Below are 21,385 nucleotides of genomic sequence, written 5' to 3' on the forward strand. Positions count from 1 at the left end.
ACACACACACACACACACACACACACACACACACGCGCGTTCTGTCTGACAGCACAGACAAACACATTCATTCAGAAACACTTAGCGCTGCAGCCTCCCCCCGGTCTGTTGTTCTGTCCCAGTGACCTCACGTACCTTGTTGTTGCCCATGCACTGCAGCTTCATGTGCTTCATGTAGGTGGTGGTGAGAGGCATGTTGTAGTCTATCACCTCCAACACCAGAGAGCTCGGCCTGTCGTTCTCTGAAGAGAAGAGCAAAGAGAAACATCAAGCAGTGACAAAGATTAAAAAACTACAGTCCTGCTGTATCGTACACGGTTCATTTTATCAACATCTTCTGAATTCAAGCTTTTCAAAATGTCCCTCTTCTTATCTTCTCCCCCTTTAGCTGCCAGCTGCTGGGTCTCCCCTTAAACCCACCGACAGTTAATGCTGTTGTTTATGAGGGTGCCTTGTCAGAAAGCCAACACTAGAGGACCCTCTAGAGCTAAAGAGAAGCAGTCGGACTCTGTTGAAGCTTTTAAATCCAAACTTAAAACTCATCTCAACTTCTAGTTAGTCCTTTATTATTAACGACTAACTTCATCCTGCAGGAGAGTTACTTCTCCTCCTCCTGTCTCTCCCTTTACAATCCAATTCATCATTACATCCTGATTATCTAAACTGTCATTTTGTTTTGTTGGTCTATTGTACGTCTATCTGTCCAAAGAGAGTATTTTCTCCAGTTTTTTCCAGTTGAGTTTTTTCTAATCTGAATCCAGGGTCAAAGGACTGAGCTGTATGCTGTACACATTGTAAAGCCCCTTGAGGTAGATTTGTGATATCGGGCTATATAAGTCAGGTTGACATGAGAGGTTACGGAGATGCTTAGTTAGAACATAAAGGAAAGACGTAACTCTCTTTCTCTGTCTGAATATTTACACTACAAATGTTTTTTTTTTCCACTTCATGCAGCTCTTTTATAAAAGGAAAGTGAGGTTTGTCATAAAAGCACATGACAAACCACACTATCTCCACATCTCCACCTACGCTTCCCTCCTCCGCCTCTCCTTTCAGCCGTTTCTCACTGACCTCGGGAAGGACGTGTCTAACGTCTAGAGCGTCTACAGAATGGACATGACTACGAGGTGCGAGATCAATACGGCTTAGCAGAAAAGACAGGACCGTCGTCATTGATTGGTGATTGATAGACTTGTACGAGGACAGGAGAAAGCGAGCATGTATTCTCCAGAGAGCGACAGACTGTGATAACTGAACTTGATTATGAGACACAAAACTGTCTTCAACATGAGGCTCTGAACCCCTGCTCAGTCAGGACAATGGTGATCTTGGCCGAGAGATGTTTTCTTTTCTTTTTGTAAAACTAGATAAAGAAAAACATATTACAAATACTTTTGTTGAATAAGTGTTGAGTAACCAGGAAACGCAAGTTTGAATATGCTTATTTCAGGAAATGTGGCTAAAAGAAATCCCAGAATGCTGTGTGGGCTGGTCAGACCCTGCACCACCGCGGTGTGGAGGAGGGTCTGACTATGCCAGACTAAGGGGTAACATACTGTTGCCAGCCGGTCCACATCATGCAAGGCGTAACATGGAGTCAAAATCAATGAAGTCAAGTTAAATTTATCTGCATAATTAAAGCTCTCAAAGAAGACAAGATACATAAAACAGTAAATTATGCCCCTTTCACGAAGACAATGAGTTATTATTCCAGTTCTTTGGTTCCTCTAAACCTGATGTTCACTGACGTTAATGGATAAGTAGATTGTTGGTATTGAGCGTACGTCCCCATCTTTAAGTCAAGTCAAACCCAAAATTATTAATTTGGCGGTTTAACAATCTATCCAGCAAAAATAATCTCTATTCTTAGTCTCATGGGTCGGATAAAGAAGAAATCAAGAAAACTCTTCCGCTAAACGACACCCCCACAAACCCGCGCAGACATACAACCCCACGCACACCCCTACACAGACAGACACACCCACACACCCCGAACACACTGAGCCTGCTGCCTGTGCCAATTAAGCATGGCTCTGGTCCACGCTGATTAATTGCATTTAATAATTCACAGCTGAACTTTAGTGGGAGTCACTTCAGCGTAGAGATAAAGGGGGCTGAGGTTGTGTGTGCGTGTGTGTGTGCGTGGGAGGGGGGACCCCCCCACGGGGAGGGAAGGCAATTAGCTGCTCTCTTTCTGAGAGGCATCCAATTTGGTGACAACACATAGTGAGCTTTGTGTGTGTGTGTGTGTGTGTGTGTGTGTGTGTGTGTGTGTGAGTGTGTGCTATTGTTTGCCCAGCTTACTTCATCTTCTAATTAAATTAATTCTATTGTGTCCTGCGGAAACATCTTATCTACATATTTTGTTTTGTACTTTTTATTTTTATTCAATGACCAGCTGGTCAAAGCAGAAAGACCGATGCTGTGTTTTAATTCATATTTAATCAAAGATTTCAAAAGTTCTTCCCTCAGATTCAGAAAATTATGCTTTTTAATCTGTCAAAAAACATCTGAGGGAAGAACTTTCTGAACAGCATCAAGGTTTTTTTGTTGAGATTTGATTACGGATCAATGCAAATAATATAATAAATAAATCTCTTATACATTTCACTTTTTCTTTCTCCACCCCCCCACCCTCTCAACAGTGCCGCTTTTTCCGCCCTCTCTCCCCCGACTCTGAGGAAGATGAGCTCGTTTCCTGGGCCATTTTCTTTGTTAAAAGCCATTAATTAGGCTAATTGAGGGGAGAGACAGGACACTCCAATGACTCCTCTTTTTAATGAGGAGGAAAGAAGGAGGAAAAACAGGGGTGGAGGAAGCGAGTGAAGGATGGAGAGATGGACGGAGGGTATAGGGGAGGCGATAAAGCAGAGGAAGGGAGGATGGAGGCGGAGAGGGATACAGGGATGGGACAGGAAGCCTGGAGCAGGGTAGAGGGGGTTATTGGGAGAAAAAAATAGAAGAAGAGCTGAAAGCAAGATGGTGGGTGGGAAGCTTGGAGGGAAGTATAAAGGAGTAGGGAAAACCAAGATATGGACGAGCTGGGGGGGATGAAGGCATGGAACTGGGTAAAAAGATGGGGAGGGGGGCTGTCAGGGTGCCAGTAGTTAGAGAAAATATGTACAGGATATAATGGGGGGTCGGCAGCGGGTGAGGGAGAGATGGGGAGGAATGTAAAATGGATGGCAGCACTTTGTTGTTCAGCTGGCAGCTAAAAATGTCGACCTGAACGACTCAGACATATTTCCTGTTGAATGACTGAGGGCATCATTAGATTTCACATTTCTACACATGTTGACAAAAAATTATCGATGCTGTCGGCCACAAACTTGCTCACTCAATATTTCTCCAGTGAGTCAATGCTTTATGAATGTCATTCCCTCCATCATTCTCTCCCTCATTCACTCCCTCATTCTCTCTCTCATTCACTCCCTCATTCTCTCTCTCATTCACTCCCTCATTCACTCCTTTATTCACTTCTTTATTCATCCCCTTGTTCTTTCCCTCTTTCCTTCCTTCATTCTCCCCCTCATTCCCTATCATTCACAAGCCTCATTTCCTCCCTCATCCCCTCTTTCATTCACTCCCTCATTTCCTCCCTCATTCCCTCCTTCATTAACCCCCCCCCCCCCCCATTCTCTTCCTCATTCCCTATCATTTACAGCCTTCATTTACTCCCAGTTTGGACTTCCATCAGCTGTTTAGGTTTAAAGTTCCCAAAGAATCCCAAAGAATTTCACTTTATGAGGTTTTTTATTAATAATATGCGTCACCCCAGCCTGCCTATGGCCCCCTAGTGGCTAGAAATGGTGCTAGATGTAAACCAAGCCCTGGGTATCTTGATCTGCATTTGAGAAAATCCGGAATCTTGCCCCTTATGAGGTCATGAAGAGACTTCCGAAACAGTATTAGGGGGCCACTAAGGTCTATATAAAAGAGACTTCAGATACAGTATTAGGGGACTACTAAGGTCTATATAAAAGAGACTTCAGATACAGTATTAGGGGACTACTAAGGCCTATATAAAAGAGACTTCAGATACAGTATTAGGGGAGCACTAAGGTCTATACAAAAGACCTTTAATTACTAATGTTAACTAGCATGTGAGTTAGCGGTAATTAGCCTGTGCCTATGTTAATGTTAACTAGCATGCTAGTTAGCAGTAATTAGCCTGTGTCTATGTTAATGTTAACTAGCATGTTAGTTAGCAGTAATTAGCCTGTGCCTATGTTAATGTTAACTAGCATGTTAGTTAGCAGAAATTAGCCTGTGTCTGTTATCTCTTAAGAAAAAACCTCCATTCTCCATCTCTGCTGATTGGGAATGATTGAGATTTCTCTTGCACATCTACCAGAAGACTTACAACTTTAAGACATGTTGCTCACGTCACATCTACGTCTTCAAGCTTAGTTGGAGGCTGCGCAGTAACGCTCAGCCATCACCGGAAAAGAGCTTCTAATAGACTTCAATGGTCTCCGTTTAGAGCAGTGGGATCTGTTGACCCATTTCTTTAAACTGTCTGTTGGTAAACTGTATGGTATTCTTTGTCTATGATATTCTCCCTCTGTCTCTTCATGCCCCCCTCGGACGAAAGCCCAGTCTCCTCTGACTGGCCAGCGTGTTTCCTGGAAGCTCTGCTGGGCTCCAGTTTGGTTTCACTAGTAGTAGAGCTGCACATTTAATCGCAACGTTATCAAAATCAAAATACGAACTAGTGCAATTTCCAAATTGCAGAGGGGCGCAATATTTGTTAAAGGCAAAATACTGTATGTGTCAAAGCCTTCTAAAATAAAATATTGTGGTGGTGCAGAGACGTCCCGGCCAACAGATTCTCCTACAAACTACAGAAAACATCTTTGTTTGGTACAGATCCTCGCAAAAAAATCACACTTCAAATAATTATTTTTCAATAAAAATAAGAATAATGATACAAAAATGATTATTCCCTCCAATATTGTGAATCATATTGCAATCACAATATCAGTCAAAATAATTAAAAATTAGATATTTTCCTTTTATCGTGAAGCCCTAACGAGTAGCAGCTGGAGCTTCTGCAATGGAGGATATAGCAGGACTAACACTACCAAATTGGACATGTTTCAGCAGTAACGTGACCCGGGTTTGGGGAGAATTTAACAACATTGGCAGCCAAGATTACATCGTTTATTGCTTTTAGCATGTAGCTACTATAGTCAGCAGTGAACCTTCATTCAGTAAAGAAGCACTTTTTACAGTCAAAAATACTGGAATCGGGGGAAACAACACTGGTAGCCAAGATGATATATTTTACTGCTGTTAGCATGTAGCTACATGGACCCTAAAACAAACACTCCAGTCCTGCCGGGTTGGAGCAGATGACCAATTGGAGAAGTCTGACCAAGTGTTGTGTAACACTCAGCCGAGTGGAAAAACCTGTTGAAACCGGAGCGCTGAGAACAGCTGGAAACGTTTTAGCTCACAGGGATTTGTCTAAAAATACATTTACATCATTATCTGTTTTGGCCATGTTTACAATGAAAATCCGACATAATAAAAATGTAGCTATGACAGAAAATACGGAAAAGGTAAAAATATGATTGGAATTTTTGAGTACTCTATACAGTGAACGTTAAAATAAAATAGAGAGGGGGACAATATAGTCCACAGCCATTGTCAACTGTTGTGCCTGAAAAATAAAACTGCATTGAAACAGCAGCAAGAAGATGTTTGTTGTAGTTAGTGCATAAGAAAAGTCCTCAGGCTCCACCGGAGACAAGAGGACTCTGACGGGGACGGTTGCTGCTTCAGTGATGTACCTTTGTACTCCTGTCCTGTGGTTCCGATGTGCATCCTCTTCTGACACTCTCCGCAGCTCATCAGGAAACGAGTCACCGCCTCTCTGGGCAGGAAGGCGTACGTCTCGGCTATCTGAGAGAGAGAGAGGGGGGGGGGGGGGGGGGGGTTATTCTAGCTGTAAACTGAAAGGACTGATGACAAAAAGAGTTGGGTAAAAAAAAAACTTGAAGCAGTGTGCATAGAATTGACATGACACTGTCACAACCATGACATGACATCAATCATGAACATGAAGATATCTCAATATATTATCTAATTTTAGGGAAAGCTGATTATGTTTTGTTATGCGTTTCTGGATTTGATTCTATTTTTTTTTAATATATATCGATATATCGTAATATCGGATTTTTAAATGACCAAATATTTGCATCAGTATCGGTCGGGCTCTAATCTCCACAAATCATAATCACTGAAACATTTGCAGCATGTTGATTATTTGAATAGCTGCCAAAAGATACTGTATCACTTTCTGGGACATGCAGTCATTTTTGTCCCTCTCATGTGGTGCATAGTAACACTAATGTTGTGTTGAGGTGTTACATATGCATATTTTAGGTTGTAATTTCTTACATTTCCCAGAAAGGCTTTTTAAAAGTGTGCTCCATCTGCAGTGTATTGTCATCTGGCAAAGCACTATACACAAAACAACTTCAGGCTGAGGTAGGGTTGCACAATATTGACAAAATATCATCACAAAATAATATTTTTATGTACATTTACAAAAGTTACAGGAAAAGCATCAAAATAGATTCATAACAAATACAACAAGGTTCATTTCAATTGACCGACATGTATAAATGAATAAGGACCATGTCTACAAAACAGGACAGTAGAAAATAAATAAATAAAGAGAGCAGGACAAAAATTTTCTTTCTCGTCTCTGGTTCGTTCTGTTTTCTCATCTATCTATTTCTTCAATTTGTGTGCAAATTTTGACTTTCACTCTGTTAAAATATGCACACACGCGGTACAGGACATTGTAGAGCGTCCTCTGGTGGACAAACTATGCAACTCCAACACTCATAACATGGTTGACCGTCCGTTTTTATCTTTTATCATCATCAGAATCATTTATAATGACAAATAAATGATCCTGATGAATGAATATTACAGATATATATGTGTTTGTGTGTGTGTACACACACGTATATATCTGTATTTTTTGTTGTTTTTGTGCCATTATAAAATGCCGGATATCAGCCAATAATATTGGCCCGCCGATATTTCCGTCGGGCTCTAATATCTTGCACCCCAGGCACAGATGATGTTTTTTTTAAAGAGTGTCTTCACTCCTCATTGCTGCTGAGAATATGAGTCTATATGCGTTTGTATAAATCAAACATTTATTCTGGTAAAGACGCACAAAAACACAAAAGAGGAGAGGAGGAAGGGTGGAAAATAGCCGGCGTGGGTGGATGGGGGTTGCTGCGCAGCGCTTGTGTGTGTGTGTGTGTGTGGGAAGGAGGGGTAAAGCAAAGGCAAATGTCACTCACAACCTTTGGTGGCACTCAGACCTGAAGCTAAGTGGCATGGTACTCTAGCTCCTGGCTTTAACTATACACTATGTTTATTCTATATATATTCATAATGTAGAAGGACACAGAGGACAGTCTGACAGACCAACCCCATTCCATGCAAAAGAATTAATACTTTGGAAGAAGGCAAAAGCATAGAGACATACCAATTTCAGGATAAGATAAAGAGGACGGAAATGGAATATATGAAGAGTGATAAAGAACAACAACAAAGAGAAGACAGACAGAGTTCCTTCTTCTACAAAGAGATCAATGTGTGGAAGCTGCACTCCCTACATGGTCCCAAAAGAGGGCAGTGTCACCAGCTGAGACAGCAGAGCAGAAATGTAACCGCACAGGTTGATTTCCTTTCTCCAGACAAACCGACAAATACAGAAATAAACTCAAAATCATGCATTAGGAAAAATGTCTGGAGTTTGTTTTTCAAAAGCAGCAGCTAACATTTATTTCCTTATCAATTAATCTGTCAATTCCTTCCTCGAATAAGTGATTAAATGTTCTCTCTCCGCAGCAGTCACAAACTCAAAGATATTCAGTCTATCATCAGAGAAGAAGAAAAGACCGAAAAAGAAAGAAGAACATGCTTTGAAAAATGAAAATAGTTTCCAATTATTTTCTGTTGATGGTCTAATTCATTAAATGACTAATCCAGTTTTAGAAAAAGATAGATTAGATAAGAACACACAAAGTGAAAGTAGAATTAACTGAATGGGTCGGCCTTTTCTTATTTTTTCTTATTTTTAAGACTTCAATCCATCTGATCAGAAACTGAAACTAGTCTGTTTCTTTTCTCTATTGTGTCCGGAGACAGTAAAAGAGGAATGAAGCCCCCAAAAAGAGGAAGAGAGAAAATAGAGAGAGAGGGATAGAGAGGGAGAGGACAGAGTCTTGAGCAACAGACGTTGTGAAAGAGGGGGGGGGGGCGGGGGGGGGGGGGGGGGGGGGGGGGGGGGGGGGGGGGGGGGGGGCATGAGACGGAGGAAACAGAGACATGACAACTAAAAGGTAGAGAGAGACCACAAACTCAAAGGCCGAGAGAGAACAAAGATGAGAGACCTAAGCCACCAGGAAGAAGTACACCTTTAAATTCAAAAGTGTCTCACACGAGACAGATTGTCCTCATTAGAAATGGTAACTCGCTAGCTCTCTTACAGCTTTGTAGGTCTTCTTCTGGCCGGCGTGCTTCGGGGCTTTGCCCGGGTCGCAGCTGATCTCCACGTGCATGGCATAGATGATGTCGAAGAAATCCTCCACCACCGCCACGCGCTTCAGGGACAAGTCCACCCCTGGTACTCCGTCCACACACTGGAAAAAGAAAGGGGGGGGCGGTGGAGACACAGACAGGAGACAGGAGATATGAGGACAGAGTGGCGTGCAACAAGGAATCAAACCAAGTCTAGTCAATGTAATTATAGAGTGGATTAAAAAGTCATGGTATGCTATAAAAACAATTCATTGCGTCTCTAATAATACATAGACACAATGTAGCAGCCCCAACAACTATATCTGACCGGTAACCAGTGAAGAGAAGCCAATATCGGGGAGATATGATCTCCCTCCTTCTGGTACCAGTCAACAATCTAGCAGCTGCAATCTGAACAAGCTGCAGGCGGGATAAAGATGACTGGCCAATCCCAGAATACACTGCAGTAGTCAATACGAGACGAAACAAGAGCATGGGACATCTCAGGATGAGCTCACAAATTAAGTTCAAAAACAGCCAATAAGAAAGGACTCCTCCAGAGAGATAGATGTTGAAGACATGAGAAAATGGGGGCAGGGTTTAGATGATAGCACTCCCTCATAAGGCACTGTTTAAACTAGAAGGTAGAATAGATGTATATTAATATATTAGTTTGGCCGATTTACTCGGAACCTTGCACAGTAACTGATCTCAATGAATAGTTTAGTTAATTTAGTATCGTGACCACAGAAAATGCATCCTGTTCTGGAAGTTTATAGACAGAATTAAAGAGTAATACCAGCTCAGGGAGTGCAGGATTAAAGAATGGATCCATGCAAGAGATGATCTTAGACTTAGACTTCTCTTCATTAATCCTTTTGGGATGACTCCCGGGAGGAAATTGAAAATTCCAGCAGCAGTTTTAGCAAGAAAAAAGAAATACTTATAAAAAACGACAAACAAAATAACAGTAATAATAAGAAGAAGAAGAACATTGGTCAAATAAAGACCAAAAAGACCATAAATTATTATCAAAGTGTCAGGGTTGAGTCCAGTGTTAAAGTGATAAAGGGACCAGATGTTAATATAAGTCCAGGTGTGCTGGTATGTATGTATGTATGTATGTATGTATGTGTGTAGGAACTTTTAACAGGTGTTTTTCCCTAGATTTTAGAACAATTAACTGAACAAATGAATCAATAGTAAAATTGTAAGTTTCATCCCTGCCTCTATTTGTTATAAATAGTTTAAATGCCTTTAAAAAAATATATAAAGACATTATTTTGGAAGTAACCCAAGGACACTTGATATACAGAAAACAAGCAAAAAAGTGCATAAATAAAAAGATTGGCTAAAAAGACTAAGTGGAGTTTTAACTTTAGATTTAAGCTAAAAACAAAGTCAAAGTTAGTTAAGTAGAAATAAAAGCTTTGTTATCGACTCCCATCTTAATTCTATACTATTAAAAATATTACTTTATGAAGGCTCCATGTTGTAAAAAGTGAGATTTCCAAGTCTTTTTTATTATAAAGCAGGTCAAGGTGCTATATAGGTACTGTGAAAATATAAAAACGCTCTATGAACAGAGAAATGCAAATAGCCAGTATTCACAAACTGACTTTAAACGAGCTTTCAGGACGTCTGGTATATTTAGAAAGACAGCAAGAGAAAAATAAAGTGTTTTTGAACATTAAAGAATGTAAACATGGTGTTGTAGACAAGTAAAATAAAAAATGAGCACTGGGGCAGGCGCTGTTACAAAAAGACAAATCTAATCAAGTGTTGCATCACATACTGCTATCATTCATCTTGACAATTACAGGATTAAAAATGATTATGCTATTATTAAATTTCCAAATGGACTTTTTACAGAAGAAAATGAACAGCAAGGAAGACAAGTGTTCTTACAGGCTGTGCTAATGAGTTTGAAAGTTATATTGTATTACATTCACACATGTCCAAGTGAATAACATTTAATTATAAAACATGAGGGCAGCATGTAAAATTAGAATTAGAACATTTATAGAGGTAGATTAATGTCACATCTTTACGTCTTTAGCTGCCGTAGGTAATTAAAGCGTGATTGCCAACATGCCAATTTCTTCTGATGTTTACTGGTGTGAAATAAATTCAGGAGTAACACCTACTGGTTGTTAACCAAACTTCCCAGAGGACAGTCCTCTCTGTCTCTCACACTCACACAAACATGGGAATACCAGGAAGTCTCGGGAAACACCGTTTCCCACAAGGATGTGGGAGTGGGGTGTACCTTGGTGGAAAGAGATGGCTCGAAAGGGTGGGAACAGTGAGTGTGTATGCTGGGCTTTTAGACAAAGAAACAGAGGGACAATAGAGAAGATAGAGAGGAGAGAAAACGAAGGGGGGGGGGGGAGGAAGAGAAATAGAGTGATGGATGGAGAGGGAGGAGGGCTGTGCTACCTTCTCAGAAAAATGTGTCAGTGAATAACAGGTGGTGCATCACACGCACACACACGCACCTCCTCCCCAGCTGCAAACTTGTAGCACATGGTGAAGCCTGCTACTATGTTACCATGGTTACTAATGAGCGCTGACCTTACAAGGCAGGTGTGTGTGTGTGTGTGTGTGTGTGTGTGTGTGTTTGTGTGTGTGTGCAACAGGTTGTGTGCTAAAGTGCACAGAGGAAGGTTTCCTACCAGTGCCAGCATTGGACCATAAAACCAAGACCCTAATTCAGCAGATGCTCATCGCTTGTGTCTTGGATATTTTTTTTATATTCAGTCGTATATCTTGTAGGGGGGGGGGACTGAGTAGTTGACTGTTTGATCTAAGGAGTTTGATGCAATGGCCAATCTCACAGTATTGCTTGGTATTTTCCAATAAATCATGTTATGTAGTCTATGATGGTAAGAATATTAGCCTGTTAATAACACCGTTGATAACAATAAGCAACAGAGTGAGACATCTCACCTCTGCTTCATCTTTGTTAGGAGTCGCCCATAATCAATGCATAGGTAAGGACTACTAGCCAGTCAGAAGCAGAGTATGAGGGCGTGCCCTGACAGAACCTAGGTAAGGACTACTAGCCAGTCCAAAGTAGAGTATGAGGGCGTGCCCGGGCAGTACCTAGGTAAGGACTACTAGCCAGTCAGAAGCAGAGTATGAGGGCGTGCCCTGACAGAACCTAGCTAAGGACTACTAGCCAGTCAGAAGTAGAGTATGAGGGCGTGCCCGGGCAGTACCCAGGTAAGGACTACTAGCCAATCAGAATCACTTTCTCTCTCTTCTCTTCCTCACTTTCTTGGCTGCCTAAACCACCGATTGTCTTAGTTTACGATCAAACGTGCAAACAAAGTATTCCAAAATCTCTACTCTGGCCGGAGGTGTTAGAAAGACTCATTTTATTCTATCTATATTCTAACTTCTATTTTATACCCGTCTCTTTTTTCTATTCTCTGTAATTCATGTTTTGTTTCGCTCTGTAATGTTTAATGTAAAAGCACTTTGACATTTTGACTTGCCTTGTAGCTGAAATGTTCTGAATAAATAAAGTTGTCTTGCTTTGCAGAGATAGAGAGTTAGTAATTATTCTCTGCAGATTTTTCACTATGAGCGAACCCTTCTATGTATTGTTACTATACAAATATTGATTAGTGGAGCAGTTCTCCTGCTGTGTGGAGACGCACAGCTGATGCTCGAGTGGAGACTCTGGGGACGACAGTTCACGGCTGTCTGAATGAATCTTTCATTTCCACGTTACATGACACAACCTGTTCTGTGTGTGAACTGTGTTAAATATCCAGCAAACAGCAAGCGTGACGCCTGTCTACCTGTCTGTGTAAGGACGGCCAGGGTGACAGGTGTGTGTGTGTCCTAATTATTCTAAAGCAGTGTTCGCAGTGTGGCCTGTACCAGATGTAGAGCATCTAATGAAGAGCAAATAAAATAAAGTCTCTTTTTCCTTCATGCACACACTCACAAACGCGCGCACACACACACACACACACACACACACACACACACACACACACACACACACACACACACACACACACACACACACACACACACACACACACACACACACACACACACACACACACACACACACACACACACACACACACACACACACTTGACCCACTACCTCTCTCTCTGTGTCTGTCTTCCTCTCTCCACCTCCTCCCCTCCCCTTTTAGCTCATGGTGCAGGTACTGTAATATTTGTTGCCATGGTAACCAGCTGCAGCTTATCACAGAGGGGATGTTTCTAATAACCCCCCCCATCCCCAATGCCATTTACAACTGCCAGGCAGAGAGGAGGAGGGTGTGAAAGAGGAAAAAGAAAAGAAGACAGAAGAATTGATACTGGCTGCTGTTGCTGTAAGTGGGAGTTGGAAGGAGGAGAGGTGGAGGAAAAGAGGACAGAGGAGAGGAGACAAAGGAGTGGCATAGAGAGATGAAGAGGTGGAGTAAGCTTGATGAAGTAAGCTTGGTCACAGGCGCGATGCAGATGAAGGATTAAACTCCACACAAACTATCACCGTCAGTGTGTTTAGTGATCCGGCAGAAGCAGAATAACGAACCTTTTTAAACATAACTTTGATCATCAATCTTCATTATTGTTATGATTGGCGTTTAATAAACCCGTCAATCAGAGGATCTGGGCAGTGATGTGACGTCCTTTTTGTTTTGTGTTGAGTTTCAGGAGGGGGTCTGGTTCGGTTCTTTGTCTGCTCAACTGAGGTGGCTATTGGTGCTAAATGATAACCATCACAGCTAAATAATTGTATTTAGAGGTTAAATCAAAATCTCCATATTTTAGTTGTACAGCACACTGCTGCAGCTCCTCTTTTCACCCTGTATGTAGCTCTCTGTTTTAGCTACAGAGTGAGACTTTAAATAGTTTTTTTATTTCTCATGCATGAATAAAAACAAGTGTCAGAAGTGTATAATGCAATCACTCTTTCTACTCATTTACTTATGTAATAATGTGCATCATATGATGTTTTGTAAGGAGATGACTCCAGAGCGCGAGTTACAGTGTTTGAGTCGTTCCACTGTGACGCAAGACCTCCAGTATGATACCGTCGGATCCTCTCTCTGATGTGTGTTTACAGCATACCAGGCCAGCAGTGCCCTTTCCCTCTCCCTAGCACATCAAGCACACACACACACACACACACACAGACAGGACATGTTTGTCCTCCACTGTCTGCTCCCATGCTCGTTGTCCCTGATACTGGAAGTGAAAGTGACATAAAAAAAACCACACACACACACACACACACACACACACACCCACACCCACACACAAACACACACACAATAAAATCACCACATGAAAAAAAATAAAAAAATAAAATATACTTAGATTCAATTACACACATGCACACAGATACAGATTGTATATAAACATAAACACACACACGCACACACACACACACACACACACACACACACACATACACACACAAACACACGGCAGCTGTTGGAGGGCACATCACTGGCCCGGGACTGTAGCTTATGTGACAGCACACACACATAGCCCTGTGGGCCACGAGGCATGGGTGGGTGTGTGTGTGTGTGTATATGTGTGTGTGCATGTTGAGGCATCACCTTAAGGCACAGCAGGCAGGACAGGATGCACAATCACAGACACAGACCGAAACACACACACACACACACACACACACACACACACACACACACACAAATACAGCAACCCCCACTTCCTACTGGCCGAGCAGAAGGGTCAAAGTCATAAAGGGGAAGGAGAGAGAGGTGCGAGGATAGGACACATCACTTGAGTGAACATACTACTAAACACAGTAAACACACACACACACACACACACACACACACACACACACACAGAGGCTGCAGGCTGTGCACACACGTCCTGTGCAGCAGCCATGACAAAGAACTGCTACCAAAACCCAACTATATTTAAATTTATTTTCCCTAGTCTTGCTTTGCCATACCTTCTTCCACAGGATAGGAGGGTCTGGATACAGCATTCTGGAATGCTGTAGTTTATTGGCATATCTTTAAACCAATCACAATCATCATGGGCAGGGTGTGGCTCTGGATGGAGCCACGGTGCCTCTGCTAAATAGTCTCAGGAAGGAAGTTGTTTTGGTGGAACATGTGTACGTTCAGAAGTAGTTTTAGTCGTCAACATAAAACTCAGATTGGACAGATAGTCTAGCTAGCTGTCTGGATTTACCCTGCAGAGATCTGAGGACCAGGTAACCACAGTTTGAAAAAGGTGTTTCCCCCATCTTATTTCCTTATGTCAAGTCAGCTGGTTAATTGGTGCAAAGGTTAGGGGTGGCAGTAGCTCAATCCGTAGAGAGTTGGGTTAGGAACCGGAGGGTTGCTGGTTCAAGTACGGACCATAAGTACGAAGTGTGGATTGGTGGCTGGAGAGCTGCTCCTCCAGATCTTGTACGGTGAGGCTCCCACTTCTCTTGCTGCGAGCGAGGAACTTGACAAAGCTGTAGGGTTAGGAGCAGACCTTGCCCGTTCTGCTCTCAGCAGCACATCAAGACCTTTCCATTCCACCCCTGGGGCCTTCTTCCATTTCTTTCTGAGCTGCCTTCTTTCCTTCCCTAGCCTGTGAATTTCCCACAGCCTCCTGGACTTAGTCTGGGTTGAAGGATCTTTCTGCATCCGTCTTCTCCTTTGAACTAAATCTTTTGATGCCGTAACTGTAGATGATGGCTCCCATGTGGTTAAGTTTTCTTTCAGCAGAATCCTTCTGTCCTAACAAGTGGACGAGGTCTGTGTTGATGGTGTCCCACTCGGTCTTCTGGCTGGATGTGGGACATGGGATTTGTGGTTCCATCCTCTTCTCTGCGGCTATCTGTGGCTGGCTGGACTCATGGCTGGAGGCCACTGGAGGGTCTGTGTGCTGACACATTTATTTAGCTGGACCGAGGCAAATGTAAACACATTTTGTGAATTTATTTAGTGGCATTTCAAAGATTTTCTAGGTTTCTATCATACATTTATTTTATATTTCCACGAAATATAAAATAAATCATCTTTCTATCTGACCCTCCATCTCTGCTCTGACCTGCTGCACCTCCACTGTCTCCACCCACACACACATTATTAGCAGCCTCTCTTGCTTTCTCTCATTTCCTCTGGTGTTTTTGTGGGCTCTCTCCCTCTATTCATCTCTCCATCCCCTTTCCAAACCACCCTGTTGCTAGGATACACGTGGGGTAGATTCAGTGAAAGCTAACTGCCCCCTCCACACCACCGCTGCTCCTCATCCTCCTTCTCCACCCCTCTTCATCCAACAGACCAGGACACATGCACACATACAGGATACAGGACAGCAACAGCAGGATAAAGTGTGTACAGCTCCGTGAGCAGCAGTAGTCAACCTTCATCACAACACACACACACACACACACACACACACACACAAACACAAACACAAATTCACACACACACACACACACACACACACACACACACACCAAATGTAGAAACACATGCAAGCACAGCAAATATAGCTTTCCAACCACACACCATCGTACTGTTGTACACAAATGCTGACTAACACAAGCAAACAAAAGGAGCCCAAAAACACACACTCCTTCAGTCCTGAGGTACCATAATGCAATGCAGTAGAAAAAGCCCCAGCTCCCACTTCAACAACATAATCAGACTAAAAAAAGACTGACAATCAGTATAGTCAGCATTAATATTTCATAGGTGCGTCATATCAGGAACATTTCATGCAAGAACATGTGATAAATCGTGTAAAAGGTCAATGAAGTTTCCCCCAGTTTGACTTTATACACACACAGAATGATCTACTGTTAAATATCTGTCACAATGTTGACAAAAGCATTACCATCCATGTTCAGCGGCAATTAAGTGAAGCTTTCTGCAGCTTTACAGCAACACTAAGGGGTTAGCAAGCAGAGAAAAAACTTCATTCAACCTCATTTGTTTCCAATTAAATTCCAATTGCCTCCTGAAACAATGACTTATGAATATGTTCTGGTTGAGCTGATAAAACTACTCTGTTCAGGTTGTTTTAAGAGGTCAAAGGCTACATCCACCCGCATTCCTTTTGATACATTGTTGCCTGGCGGCCACACCACTGCTCTGGCCCAAGCCCCTAAAAGACCTTTGGACACGATGATCCAGACCTTTGGAGACGATGACCCAGACCTTTGGAGACAATGACCCAGACCTTTGGAGACAATGACCCAGACCTTTGGAGAAGACGGCCCAGACCTTTGGAGACGATAACCCAGACCTTGGAGACGATGACCCAGACCTTTGGAGACAATGACCCAGACCTTTGGAGACGATGACCCAGACCTTTACGCTCCCTCCTTGATTGGGTGTCATCAGTCCCGATGTGTCTTTAAATGGTCTGGATTCAGTCTAAACCTGTGCTAAAATGCCATTTTATTATTTAAATGTCATTAACATGGATATAGCAGACACTTTTAGGGCCGATACCTTAAAAGGTATCAACAGAAATAACGCAGTACCAAGTCCCACTTCTACAGTCAGTGATACCTGCAGTCAATCTTCTTTGTTCTCAGATCTACAAAAACTTGTTGGTGGAATATTAGACACAATATCACTTTAATTACATTTCATGTATGATTTCATATCACAACAGAAGTTATATAAGTACACTAGGCCTGCCCGATTTGGGGGAAAAATATGAATCACAATTCTCCGGCTTGATTTTTTTGATCATGAAAAAACCAAATAGATTTATTTCGGCACCTATAGCGCATTGCTCATCACCACCAGCCTGTAAACAATAAAGAGAAAGGAGTGCATCTCCGCGCTTTAACAACTATTTGATAAAGTCTATGTTTAAAACTCACAGGAGAACGTAGTAGTGTTTGTAATGCAGTTGGCTCGTAAAATTAAATAAGAATCAAAGTCATAAAATCAAAGAACGCAATTTCATAACGATTACTTGTGCAGGGCTAAGGACATGTCACAGATAGAGTAGATCTAGACCACACTCTATAATTTAGAACTTTAGAAAGACCCAATAATTCCCCCCAAAGAGCAACCAACCTAATGCCTCTATTCACACAATGGGTATCAAATGAAGTTTATAAAAAATCAACTGAAGTACTATTGGTACCGGTAGCACTTTAAGGGTACTGGCATTGGTACTGTTATCATAAGTTTTTAACAATCACATCAAATAATCCAGCCAAATACTGGACTCAAGAGTGGACAGTAATAATTTCGATGACCACAAGAGTTTGTTGTTTGTTGTTAGCATTTGAACAAAGGCTGTCTTTTTCTTGTAAAGGCAGAAGCTAAAAGAAAGCAAATGTTATCTCCTTCAACCCGCATCCTCAGAGCTGCTGAGTGACACAACAATAACATTAATCTGCTATTGTTTCATGGTTAATTATTCTTCAGCATTATTGCAACAGAAGAAAAACCAAATCGCCTATTGCTAAGCACAAACAAGGTTGTTCTGTGGTGAGAAAAAGTTACACTGACTTTTATTTCAAACTTATACCTGAGCTTTGCCCCCTGCTGGCTATCATACGCTTCCATATGCTTGTTTCTGTTTCCATGACTGTTAACCGCACTGTTACTAACGTGTGGAAACACACAGGAGACAGGTGTGAAGCGGATTCAATTTAAAAATGAAAGCTAAAGACAAAACAAAGCTTTGTTAATTAAGAGAGCTACTTTTAAACTGGACACGTAATTGGTTTGATAAGAAACCAACGGTTTTGGACATATTAGGTTTTCAAGGCATAAATTTTAACTTCTGTCTCAACAGCTGCTATTTTCCACCTTGGCGTTATTTAGACGGGAGGTCAAATTATTGTTTCTTTTGACATTTTTCCAGGAAAAACAACATGTAGAGCCAGCATATTTTCATATCTAATTCAGTGATATAGGAAATGATTTGATTGAAGTGTGTGAAAGAGAAACTGCAATTGAGCTATACGGTTGTACTTTGTTGTTGTAATAAGGACAATAGGTGTAGGAATATTTCCTTTCTTTACACTTTGCAAGTTTATTTTGTTTATTCATTAAAAAAGTTGAGAGAGCTTGTGGAACAAAGCCAACTCGTGACTTGGGATGGCACACACACATGCACCAACATATTGGCGGTTGTTGGGCTGATGCTGGCCGGTTGGAATATTTTAACATATTTTAAGGCTAGCGTTCCTGCATGCATTCTGATTGGCCAAAACGTTGGTTGGTTGTTGTTGGTGATGTTAATGTTGGGAGCCTGCTGCGTCTGACCAGGTAAGTGAAGAACCTTCAAATGAATGAGGCATTTTTCATGCGTAGTTGATGTCCGATACTGATTATTAGTAGTGCATAAAACCGATAACTGATATTTGGAACCAATATGCATTTACTGAACCATTGAAAATCTTAAAGTCAAAATTAAGATCTTGGAATGTTACAAAATCCAACACAAAACTTTGTTCAAATGCTTGTAGCAATTACATAATCCCCAGGAACAGAGAGGCAGGTAGTGTTGTGGGGGGGGGGGCATTAAGTCAGACTCAGTGGTGAGTAAACCAAAGCAGAGGAACCAACATAGAGCTGGAACCGAGCCAAAGAAGCAAACTTTTTAATTTCATAAATTTTATCGGTGATCAGGCAAATAAAACGCAGATCCAGATCATCTGCAAACCAAAAAAGGGCTTGATAATCAATCTATCCCTGGCAGGGAGGAACAGAACACAGGCTACCTCAACACAGTCAGTAGTAATGCTGCTTAGTCTTCACATTCAGCAGCATGCAGGGGTGGCAGCAGATATATGGGCCATGACCCAAATTAACCCAAACCTTTGTAAGGCACTTTTGTACTCTAAAAACATCAGATAATAATAAGTATGAATCGCTCTTAGGCTATGAAACCTAAAAACAAAATAAATAGGATGATGATGAATAAAACATGTATATTATGAGGTGTCACAATTAGTTCCAACTTGGCTAGATAATGATAATATATAATGTAATATAATATACCAATGTAAATGCCAATCGCTTCAGATTTTTGAAAAAGATGGCGCCCCTGTGTTTGGCTGGCCGTCTCCCTCTGCTGAGAGTGTTAATGTTTTTCCTATATCTGCTGTCTGTTGTACGGAGTGTGTCACCGCTGCTGGTGTGTGATCGCCTGACACTTGTTAATATTCGCGAATCTCTGGAAAAACTGCCAATTTGCGGCTTTGCTGGACACTCAAAGAGGCTTCCGCCTTATCTGGAGTCTGTACCACCGCATCTATGGCGTCCTTCCTGCTGGTTACCTCGCAATAATCGCCGCAGAAAACGCGGAAAGCGAGGTGGAGTCCTCATTAAACTGAAAATGTTTGTGGCTTCCTCCTTCCACGATCCCTGTCGTCCACCAGCTGGACCCATCACAGACTACAGTGGCTACGATTTGCGGAGTTCCACGGAGAACAGATATCGGTGGCTCCGACCGGTTCTTCGGGACACCGGAGTGCTGCTCACATGCTGTCGGCCAGTGCGGATCTCCCAGCGGGGCTGTGTGCCGGGAAATCTCCGCTCGCTCAGTCGCTTTTCTCGCCAGACTGACCGACACTCAGTTCACACGGCCCTAATAAATGTCAGATCTCTTACAAATAAGACGTTAATATTGACCGACTTTTTTACAACACATGATCTGGATTTCCTCCTGTTGACAGAGACCTGGCTGAAACCAGGTGAAAACAGCGCCTTTTCGGAGCTCCTCCCCCCCGGGTGTTCCTTCGTCAGCACCCCGCGAGCTGCCGGTCGCGGGAGCGGCCTGGCTGCTATATTTAAGGAGAGCTTTAGATGCCGGACGATAACCGCCAATAATTACTCCAGCTTCGAACTGCATCTGTTCGTGATCAACCTTACCTGCCCTGTGCTGTGTGCCACAGTTTATCGCCCACCCAGATCTAAAAAGGACTTTCTTCAAGAGTTCTCAGAGTTTTTGTCTGAGTTTCTCCCAAAGTTTGATAAACTGCTGATTTGTGGAGACTTAACTTAATATTCATGTTTGTTGTGCAGCAAATCAACTGGCCAACGAATTCAAAGGCCTTTTAGTCTCCTTTGATCTCACTCAATCTGTTAATGCACCAACAAATGAGTATGGGCACACTCTTGACCTTGTCATCTCTCATGGGCTTTCAGTTTCTCTCAGAGAAATAGTCGACACTGCTATCTCGGATCACCTCCCTGTTGTTTTCGACTTTGCTGCCCCCCCACCTGCCAATAAGCCAGTTCCCCCAGCTTGCAGACGCCGAATCTTTACTCCATCAACGGCTGGGGAGTTTGCTGCTGCCTTTAGAAACCCTCAGCTGCCTGATGACTGTGGGCTGGTTCCTCCCCTTTGTCCAGACAGCCTACTCTCCACTTTCCATTCAACATGTTCTGCTATTCTTGACTCTGTTGCCCCTTTTCGACAAAAAACTTCCAAAGCTAAGTCAGATCCCTGGCTGAATGACCATACCCGTCTGCTTAGACAACAATGCAGACAGGCTGAACGGCGGTGGAAAAAGGACAAACTGCATGTATCCCTGGGCTGGTTAAGGGTCAGTCTGGTTGCTTACCAGAGAGCTCTAAAGGAAGCCAAGTCCAAATATTTGTCCTCCATTATAGCAAACAGCTCTCATAATCCAAGATTGCTATTTAATACTATTGACTCTGTCATTAATCCATGCCCTACTGTCCTGTCCGATGCCTCTACTGCACATATGTCAGAGTCAAGGCCCGCGGGCCACATCCGGCCCGCGAGAAGGTTTTTCACGGCCCCTGGGATGATCTTGATTTATTATTAGAACCGGCCCGCAGACCGCAGCAAGCCGGCAGCCCGCAGATCTTTT

General features: G+C 42.4%; 1 protein-coding gene across 2 annotated transcripts in view; it reads right to left on the reverse strand.

The window, feature by feature from the left end:
* LOC117947593 (nucleolar protein 4-like) overlaps positions 1 to 21,385 on the reverse strand; it is a 164,258-nt gene that overhangs the window by 110,023 nt on the left and 32,850 nt on the right. For both annotated transcript variants that reach the window (XM_034876665.1, XM_034876664.1), the window contains exons 2-4: positions 8,523 to 8,675; positions 5,796 to 5,907; positions 136 to 242 (exon numbers count right to left, since the gene is read on the reverse strand). In XM_034876665.1, coding sequence (XP_034732556.1) covers positions 136 to 242; positions 5,796 to 5,907; positions 8,523 to 8,675 — 372 coding nt within the window. The remainder of the gene's footprint in view (positions 1 to 135; positions 243 to 5,795; positions 5,908 to 8,522; positions 8,676 to 21,385) is intronic.

Source organism: Etheostoma cragini, chromosome 7 (genome assembly GCF_013103735.1).
Source record: "Etheostoma cragini isolate CJK2018 chromosome 7, CSU_Ecrag_1.0, whole genome shotgun sequence".
NCBI lineage: Eukaryota > Metazoa > Chordata > Actinopteri > Perciformes > Percidae > Etheostoma > Etheostoma cragini.